General features: G+C 25.3%; 1 protein-coding gene across 1 annotated transcript in view; it reads left to right on the plus strand.

Annotated features, from left to right (window-relative positions):
• Nucleotides 1–244: 244 nt before the first annotated feature.
• LOC126903060 (uncharacterized) overlaps nucleotides 245–10,749 on the plus strand; it is a 20,495-nt gene continuing 9,990 nt past the window's right edge. The window contains exon 1 of the mRNA XM_050681005.1: nucleotides 245–1,146. Within this exon, the coding sequence (XP_050536962.1) occupies nucleotides 322–1,146 (825 nt within the window). The 5' untranslated portion in view covers nucleotides 245–321. The remainder of the gene's footprint in view (nucleotides 1,147–10,749) is intronic.

A 10,749-nucleotide genomic window follows, 5' to 3' on the forward strand; every position in this document is an offset into this window, starting at 1 on the left:
AAAAAGGTTAAATTTTAAGATCTCTTTTATCATTGAGTTATACTAAGTATACTAAGTTATACTAAGTAGTAACAAAGAGAAGTAACAAAATTTTATTTTTGAAGATATAATTAATTGTTATTTAAAATATTTAATTAATGCACTAAAATCAACTTAAAATTATTTTATTAGTTTATTTTTAGTTAATGAGCAGATACTATCAATATTTGCGAATTTTTAAAAATCTATGCATATGTTTAATAAAAATACACACATATATATTTAAACATAGGTTACAATTCTAAGTAAAATAAAGTATAATACTTCAAATGTTTTTAAAAAATGTTAAATTTTAAGATCTTTTTTATAATTGAGTTATACTTACTAGTTTTCTGTATTCAAATATATGTTATAACAGCGACTTCCGTTGATTCCAGTTCAACTGAGGAAACTAAATATCTAAAATGCACTTACTTATTTAGTGCTTTAACTCACATGAAAATAACTCAACTAATGTTAAAAAATACAGATTTAAATTTGATAATCGCAATAGTTAACGTAAGTAGATATGTCGAAATTGTCATTAAACAAATAAGTACATTATATGAAAAAAATAAAATGAATATTGGATCCTTGTGGCTATTAAATCTTTATTTAAGTAGCATACTTGGACTTTCAACTAACTCCAATAATATACTAGATATAGATAGAGATGATAACCGGTATAAAACTATTGAAGACACTCATGATTATGTTCTGCAAATTTTACAACAAGATGCTATCAACTGTGATAGGAATAATGTATTCAATATTCATATATTGGAGTTTGAACATCAAAATACAGAATCAATGACAATTTTAGATGCAAATATGTATAATAATATAAAATATATACAAACATTTATAAAAAACAGAAATAGTCCTAAATTACTGAATTCAGATAATTTACAAACATTTACTAAAAAAGGCATACTTATGACAAGATTATCAAAGCATATAAGTTGCATAGTTTTATTCCAATATTTTTACGATGTACAAGTTGATTGGAGTTATAAAATGGCAAGAAATTTTAAGAAAATGTTAAAAAAAGCTAATACTCTTCAATGGTCAGGTGGAAATTTTAAATCCATTATAGATTATTATGTAGTGTTCTTTAACTTCTTTAAGGTCATTATGTTAAGGTTGACTTGGAAACATTTTTTGTACCTTCAACACCAAAATATCAATGTCGTAGAATATCTTACAAAAGAATGGTTACTAATATTGAACGATTTTTCACAACTTACATGTATAGAAAATGATTCTGATATTGTTGAAATTACATCAAGCATCAATGACTTCATTAGTTATATTCCAAAACATAAAAACGGCTCAGTAGATGAAGATGAGTTTCCAAATTATAAACAACAGTATTATTTAAAATTAGAATCCGAATTGAAAATTATTCTGACCGATATTTGTATTCCTTTGGAATGTTTTGCAATAGAACCATTGTTTTTGTTTGGTCAGGAACGCCCTGAAGAAGCAAACAAACCACCTCATAATCATAAAGAACTTAAAACTGTAGAATATTACAGTTTACTCAATGCAAAAATCTTTATTAAAAATATTATAGAAAATAATAAAGATATTGATTTTGGTGTGATAAGATCATTTATAAATTACATAAAAAAAATAAGTAAGCAATAGTTTAACAAAAATACTTTGAAATTAAGGGATATATATAATTATATAAAATACAGGAATTATTTTTATCTTTAAAAGTTGTAGTATTTCTCTAATATTGTTATTCATGAAATATATTATTAAAAAAATCAAGTCTTCAATAAATAGACAGTACTCTATTCTACTCGAAAATAAGTTTCTGACAGAAAGTTGATATAGTTTGAATTCGATAGGTATGCTAAAAAAAGTCGTGGATTATAAAATAATTATCTAGTAAGTACAGTTGTTATCGTAATATAAATGAATATGGAAATTGTAAATTTTAATATAATAACTGTAACTATAATTTTTATATTAATTGATAAAAAATAAATTTGAAAGTTAATATAAGTCGTTTAATATAATTAATTTTATTAAAATAAACTATTTTTGTTTGTATAGTTACAATAAACTAAGAATTATAATATTGAAATCTCCAAAATAAATACAAAATTTTAAAATTGCTATTTTAAAATACTTATCTTTAAACAGTCTTGTATGTTCAGTTCAATTAGTTTGTGTAACAAATTTTATTCAAACATATTTTAAAGTGTAATTTAGACTTAATATATGCAAAGTTTTTGTCTTAATTACATTTATACTGTACATTTAATTTCTTTAATAAATAAGCACGTGTAGTTCATTTATCAAATAATCTGTGGTATACTATCTATAGTATTTACTAATTTTTATATTTTTAATAATTTAATAATGTTTAAAATTTGCACGTCCTACATAATATATACATAAATTTGTTTTAAATTCTATTCACTCAATTTATTTACAAACAATAGCTGAGAAGGTATTAATTTTACTATGATGTGTTTGCATTTTTTATGTTTGTCGCCACTTTTAGTTGAAGACATTACCCTTAAAAACTTTTTTTTCTTAAAACTTCCATAACTTTTTCAAAAATCAACAAATCAACATCATTTTTATTTAACATGAAAATTTAACACTTATTCTGCTCATTAGGGGGGATTTAAAATAGCAACTTTTTTACAAAAATTAACTTTTTCGACTTAATTTTTGAAAATGTTCCGGAAATACTGCGTCCTTCTAATATATATAAAATTAAAGCTTATTTTATGTACTATAAAATAAAAAAAAAAAAATTTGTCCCGACAATTTATCTTCTGCATGTAAACGGCTGCCGTAGTTAAAAAAACGCTAATTTTGTGTTAAAATTTTCGATTTTAAATTTTCAACTTAAAAGTGCTATAACTTTTCGAAAAATGTAATTATCAGCACATATTTTTTTTCTCTAAATACATTATAAGTACATCTTTCATTTGACATACTTTTTATTAAAATTGGACAATTTCCCCTTATATAGGGGGCGTTCAAAACTTGAAATATTGTATAAAAAATAGAACTTTTTCAACTTAACTTTTGAAAATCTTCCGGAAATACTGCGTCCTTTAAACATATATCAAATTAAAGCTTTTTTTATGTACTATAAAATGAAAAAAAAAAATTTGTCCCGACACCTTATCTTCTATGTGCAAATGGCTGTCGAAATTAAAAAAAAAATGTAATGTTTGCGATAAAAATCACCTTTTATGGAGATATTTTTTGTACTTAAAACTGCCATAACTTTTTCAAAAATGAACAAATGAAAATAATATTTTTTTTTTATTGAAACCTTAGATATTTCCCTTTCATTTAATATAATTTTTTTTGAAAATCTAACACTTATTCTGCTTACTGGAGGGATTTAAAATAGTAACTTTTTTACAAAAAATTTTTCAACTTAATTTTTGAAAATGTTCTGGAAATACTACGTCCTTTAAACATATATCAAATTAAAGCTTATTTTATGTACTATAAAATAAAAAATTTATTCCGACGACCTATCTTCTATGCGCAAATGGCTACCGTATTTAAAAATATGCTATTTTAACAAATTTTTTTTTTTCAATTAAACACTATCTACAGATTTGAATCGAAGCGTTTTTTATGATAGTGATTTTAATCACTGTCAGATATCATCTATACTGGACTCAACTATGCCACGACCCCACTGTGCTGGGTTTTTTTATATAATTTATTATATTTTTATTATTTTTTATCCTACAAAACTAATAGATAACTGTTTTGAGTTAAACTTTAATTTAAATCAAAATACGAGTTAATCTTATGGCTTTAATAATAAAAATAAAAATGTTCTAAATTTGATATTATTTTAAAACAAATGATTATATCAAAATATATTTGTTAAATATCAGTAAATAGTATTTTTTAATTATCCATATAAAGAAGAAAAAGAAAATTATTTTAATTGTACACATATTACACGTTAAAGTGCAAATTAAAAATACTTATGTATACTTACTGTTTTCCCTCCAAAACAAGTTGCCTCAATAATAATATTAATGTATAATAATAACATTATTATTAGCATAAAATATCAGGCGAGTTCACTAAGCAGCATGATGGCAGTAACGAAAATATCTAATAAAGCAAAATCAGTTTTTTGATAACACGTGTCATAAATTAAGGTATGAGTATCATGATGCTACCCTCATAAGTGGCAACACGGTTTATAACATAATCTGCTGGTTTCGCCAACATTTGTTAAGAATTTAACTTATTGTTAATTATATTTAAGCAATGAGCTATGTTTATAATAAAACTAACGGCGCTTATATCACATAGTGACGGACCCAGGGTGAAAGCGCAATCGCGAAGAGAAAGCCTTAAAACCACTAAATATTATGAAAATTATACAAATTTAAATTTATGATTCATATAACATTATAAATATAGCAATAATAACATTATAGATCTACAAATTTTAGTAATTACTAAAATGATTGTTAGGAAAATTTAAAAAATATAATTTGTTTTATCCACAATTGTAATTTTTCAAATTTAGATATAGATACATAGTTTAATATTAAATGATGCAAACATCTGTCGATAATTATAAATTTTACAAATATACACATTAGGGTGCCCCTTATTTATATATGAACGATTTTTTTTTTATGAAATTCAAAGAGTGCCGCCCGGGAATTTGTTCCTATAGGTCTAAGTATAATATCTGCAAAATTTGAGCTTCATATAACATGATTAACAGGGCACGCTCTAAGCTCAAAGTTTTAGGAAAATTCAAATTTTTGCACTTTTTTAAATTTTTTTGCTAAGTTTTTGATCTTACGGGAAAATGATATTGAGCTTTTTTGTAGACCTAGTTATTTACTACAATTAATGTGTCTAGTAATTTTTCATAAAGTCCGCGGTTTCTCGTGAAAATTAAAAAAAACTAAATGTTTATAATAAAACTATCGGCGCTTATATCACATAGTGACGGACCCAGGAAGAAAGCGCAATCGTGAAGAGAAGGCCTTAAAATTACTAAATATTATGAAAATTATACAAATTTTAATTTACGATTTATATAGCATTATAAATATAGCAATAATAACATTATTATTAGCATTAAACATCAAAGTTCATTAAGCTGAATGATAGCGATAACAATAATGCCTAATAAGTTAAAAATTAGTTCTTTGATAACACATGTGTCGTAAAATCTAACTTATTGTTAATTGTAATTAACAATATAAGGATTAACTAATTTAAGAAATAAGTAGATATTACTTATAGCATTGAACTATGTTTATAACAAAACTAACGGCACTTATAACTCATAATGATAGACCAAGGTTTGATTACTGTATATAACCACACCTATCCATTTATTGAATATAATATAACAAAATTAAATTTTTTCAAACAACAAAATAAAATTATGTTGACTTTAAAACATCTATTGTAATTAATTTACTTTTATTTCTATCAATTTGTTGCATGAACAGATTAGTTAAAACGACGACCTCAATTGATTCAAAACCAACTAATAGTCATGAATATTTCAAGTGTACTTACATGTATAGTACTTTGGCATATTTGAAAATTACTCTAGAATTAATAAAAAGCAATAAAAAACATTTGTTTAACATAATAGTCAATATATGCAAGTACAATCTAATTGTTAGGAAACAAATAAGTACGTTATATGATAGAGCTAAAGAAAAAATTGAATCTTTATGGTTATAAAATATTATAGAAAATGACAAAAATTTTGATTTTTGTGTCATAAAATCATATATAAGTTACATAGAAAAAAAAAACCCAGCACAGGGGGGTCGCGGCATAGTGGTGACGTGGCATAGTTGGATCAAGTATAATGATATCTGACAGTGATTAAAATCACTATCAAAAAAAAACGCTTCGATGCAAATCTTTAGATAGTGTTTAATTTTAAAAAATTGGTGTATTATTCCAAAAGCTACATGATCTGCTAGTTCCTTATTAATATCCTGATTAAGATAAAGTATGTCGAATGAAAAAGAGATTATTAAAAATATTATTTCTCATAAAAAAATTGTATTGATCCATACATTTTTTTAAATGTTATAGCCTTTTAAAGTAAAAAATGTAAAATATAAAATCGAAAAATTTCACACAAAAATAGTATTCGTTTGACGTTTTCACCATAAAGACAAGTCCAGAGGTCAAATTTTTTTTTTCAAATTAAAGTATATTACATTAGCTTTAATTTAAGATATATATAAAAGTGTCAGACCTTCCGGAACATTTTCAAAAGTTAAGTTTAAAAAGTAAATTTTTTGTGAAAAAGTTGTCATTTTAAATCCCCCCTTGTGGGCAGGTTAAGGGTTAAATTAATGAAAAAAATATACCAAATGAAAGGTAATGATATTATGCATCTATATAAAAAATAATTATATTGATATGTTCATTTTTAAAAAAGTTATGGCAGTTTTTAGTAAAAAAAAATTGAAAAAATTTTGAAAATTAGCGTATTTAAATTTGTAATTTTTTTGGAGGTTTCCCCCATTTATTTTTTCAATTTTTAAGGGTAATGTCTTCGACTAGATACAATTTGTGATCTTTTGACGTATCATTGAAAGAAATCGGTTCGGTGAGAGCTGAAAAAAAGTGGTAACAGACATAAAAAAAAACACATCTTAGTAAAACCAATACCTTTTCAGCTTCGCATCGAAGCTAATAAGTAAGCAATAGTTTAACAGAAATACATCGAATTTAGGCATATATTATAATATATAAAATGTATAATATATAATATATATTATATTATAATATACATGTTATAATTTTGGCCGATTTTAAATTCACATCGAGTGAATTAAATTAACAACAAATTATAAATGCGTATATGTTGGAGATAAATGATTATATATTAATTAAAATAAATATATTAATATTAAAAATCAAGTTGTATAAATTAAAAATTAAAAATATTTATTTATGTTATTCCAATAAATTGCAAACAATCGTGGAATATAAACCTTCGTCGAACATAACCTAGAAGGCCGTATACCTAATAAAACAATAGAATCCGTTTGACGGACGTATGATTCAAAAATAAGCCTCCAGGGGGTCTATTTTTGAATCGTCTGTTCACGAACGTAAACATTCAGATTTTATTTTATATAGGTTTATATGACGAACGTTGTTCATGAACACCTTCGGAACGTATGAAACATCGAACGGACGACCGTTCAGAACAATAAAAAACGTTCGTTTACAACGGATAATAGAAACCATCCGTTAGCGAACGTTGGGTCGAACGGTCAATCGAACGGACGGTCATAAATAACAATAGAAAGGTTTGACGCTTACACTTGCCTTTTAGACAAACATATTTACCTAAAATATAATTTTAAAATAAAATCGTTAATTAATCGTTAATAATTAAATAAATTTATTAAACAAATCAATTATTCGTAGAAGTAGCAAAAATCGGAAATAGGGGAACTAAGGCCCCCAGTTTGAGTAAGATTTCCTAATTGACTTAGGAACATAAAAAAACATTAAATATATATTTTTATTTTTTACTTTTTTAAAGTCGTAAAAGTAATTTTTAAATTTGAGTTAGCTTAAATAGCTAATTTTATCATGCAACAAAAATCAACGAATAGTTGCCTAATGGGTAACACCTTGATCTTTAACGCCTAGGGTACGAGGTTCAAATCCGTTTGTGGCTTCTAAAATTTTGCATTTTTTTTTTTGAGTTAGAATAGAATTTTCAAATCATTTGATATTTATCTCATTTAGATTCAATAATTTCAATAAATATAAAGGATCTTATCACTATAGTCTCCCCTCGTGAGAAGAAATTGATATTCATGTTAATATTATTTTACTATGTGGTTCTTTTTCTGGCTACGATTTATTTTGCCAACCCTCACTAGACCTACTTTTTTCAACGATACGTCAAATGATTCATTTAAGTTTATGATATTTAAGTTAATGATTAGTTTAAGTTATTACTCTTAAAAATCAAAAAAATATTCCTTATTCAAATAAAAAGTAGCTTAACTAGATTTGTCCATACAAACAATTAAAATCATTAATTTTTAATATTCTTAAATTATTTATTGTCGAATTAAATTTGATATGATAAAAGTATTCAACTACAAAAGTAAATAATTTTACTTTATAATTTATTAATTTTTTAACTCTATTTCTGTGTGCTACTACCAGTCTATAATATGCCAAATTTTTTAGTAATATTTTGCTATATAAATCATAAATTTAAAAAAAAAATGATTTTTAGTTTCACCTGAAGTTAACGATGGAGTTTTACAATTATAATTATATTTTTGATAATACGCTCAATTGAGTAAATCTTTTTAACTACTTTGGTTTGATTGGTTCATTTAATTAAAGTAAATTATTAAAATTAATTAAGTTCTGAATATTTCAATTGCAGAATTTTTTTAAACACCAAAAGTTATTAGGATATGATTACTATTCTTTCTATTTCAGTTATCTATTACGATAAAAATGTAAAAAAATCAACATGGGATAAATAACTGTATCATTGATAAATTAGCATTTTTTTTTAATTTTTGAGGGTAATATCTTCAACTAAACATTTGACGTATCGTTGAAAAAAGTAGGTCAAGTTAGAGCAGAGAAAACAAATGATGGTCACAAAAAAATATCTTCTCAACTTTGCATCGAAGCTAAAACTTAAAATATAGTAAAATAATTGTATTATGAATAAAAAATTTCTTCTCGCGAGTGGCGACAATAGTGATGGGATCCTTGATCTTTATTGAATCTTTTTTTTTTTTTTTTTTTTTTACAAGTAATATATATTTGAGACGACCTTGCGGTCTTAATCAAAATTATTTACAAACGTTTACATCTAAAATTACATAAAATGTATAGTTAAGATATTATACACAATGAAGGAGAGAAACTTCCAGTGAAGAGTCTCCAAACTTAAGTAAATTTACATTAAATAATATATATTTACAATAAGTCGTATGCTTTATTTTTTTTTAATCTTCTAACATCTTGTGAGTGTAGTATAATTATTAACACATGTACTAAATATCACATATATATAAATAAAGCAATAAATCATCTAAGGAATGTTTCCCTTTTTGGGTAATAAAAATAACTATTTATCAACACATGTTTCAAACCAGTCCCCTACAATTCATTAACTACGCCCACGGCAGGGTTTCTATCACAATTAAACAATCACAAATAATTATCCAACATCTTAGGAATTTCAATAGAGATCGCTGGCTTACTTCATCCGGCGTATAAAAAGCCATTTTTTCATATGTATTATCTTAAGTGGTGAACATTGTCTTAGATGATTTATTAATATTTTACACAGGAACAAGTTTTTATTTATTTTTATTATCACCTAATGTTTTCACGAATAACAGACATTATCTCTATTTTTATATAAAGGTTTTAAATATTATTGTGCCCTTCATTTCTGGTCAGCCTCAAATGCGCCGAAAAGAGTGAAGAAGCGTAATTTTACTTATACAGGCATAATAGCCTTATACATTATCGTATATTTATAATAAAGCTTATTGTGCCCTACATTTATGAACAGCCTTAAATGTGCCGAACTAAATGAAGAAGCATAATTTGTGATTAGAATTAATTAGTTTTAGTAGTAGTACTTTATGCCTGTGTACCCGCCAGCCCTAAGGGACTATGCCAATTACCTTTCGGTTACGTGTAGGCAGTTGAGGTACAGATATGTACTAAACTTATAAAAAGAGTAATTTTTGAAGTGCGCTATATCCGTCGACAAGCCAGTTCTAGAGCTAGTAGTCCGGGTAAAGTTCATCATAAAATATATAGTCCGTAAGATAGGAAACTACACCTTGGAAATATTCTCTGCGTGTGTACCCGCCAGCCATAAAGGACTATGCCAATTACCTTTCGGTAACGTGTAGGCAGTTGACTTAAAGGATAGTAAAAGGTGTATTGAAATAATATTTAAAATATATTAACGAGGTAACTGTGTCCGCGCCAGCCAAGGCTTTACGCTGAGAAACGCTGGGCCACCACAGTCTTGTTAATTATATTTTGAATATAGATAGACATATTCTTATAATTATATTTTGACTAGTTCAGAGTAAATTTTAAAAATTTCGATATCGACTGTAGGGAACTCATCGAAATTATTATTAGTAAAAAACCAGCACAGTGAAGTCGCGGCATAGTGGGGACGTTGCATAGTTGGGTCCAGTATAGATTTAATCTGACAGTGATTAAAATCACTATCATAAGAAACGCTTCGATGCAAATCAGTAGATAGTGTTTAATTCTAAGAAATTGGTGGATAATTACAAAAGTTACATGATCTGCTAATTCCTTATTAATACCCTGATTAAGATAAAGTATGTCGAATGAAAAAGGGATTATTAAAAAATATTATTTCTCATAAAAAAATTGTGTTGATTCGTACACTTTTCAATGAGTTATAGCATTATAAAGTTAAAAATGTAACCAACCCAACCCAACATCAACTCCTATTTCCTTAATTATATCCAGATTAGTAATTATTTTAATTATATATTATATAATTTTTATAATTAATTATTTTCAAATTATTATTGATTTTTAATATGTTAAAAGTAATCATTTTGAACCTACTTCTTTTTGTTCTTTAAAGTGAAAGTTTTAATAAAAAAAAAATGAATTTATTACCATAACTTTTAACTCAACTTGCAAGTTTGAAATAAATATTAT

Source organism: Daktulosphaira vitifoliae, unplaced genomic scaffold (genome assembly GCF_025091365.1).
Source record: "Daktulosphaira vitifoliae isolate Bord-2020 unplaced genomic scaffold, ASM2509136v1 Scaffold_3, whole genome shotgun sequence".
NCBI lineage: Eukaryota > Metazoa > Arthropoda > Insecta > Hemiptera > Phylloxeridae > Daktulosphaira > Daktulosphaira vitifoliae.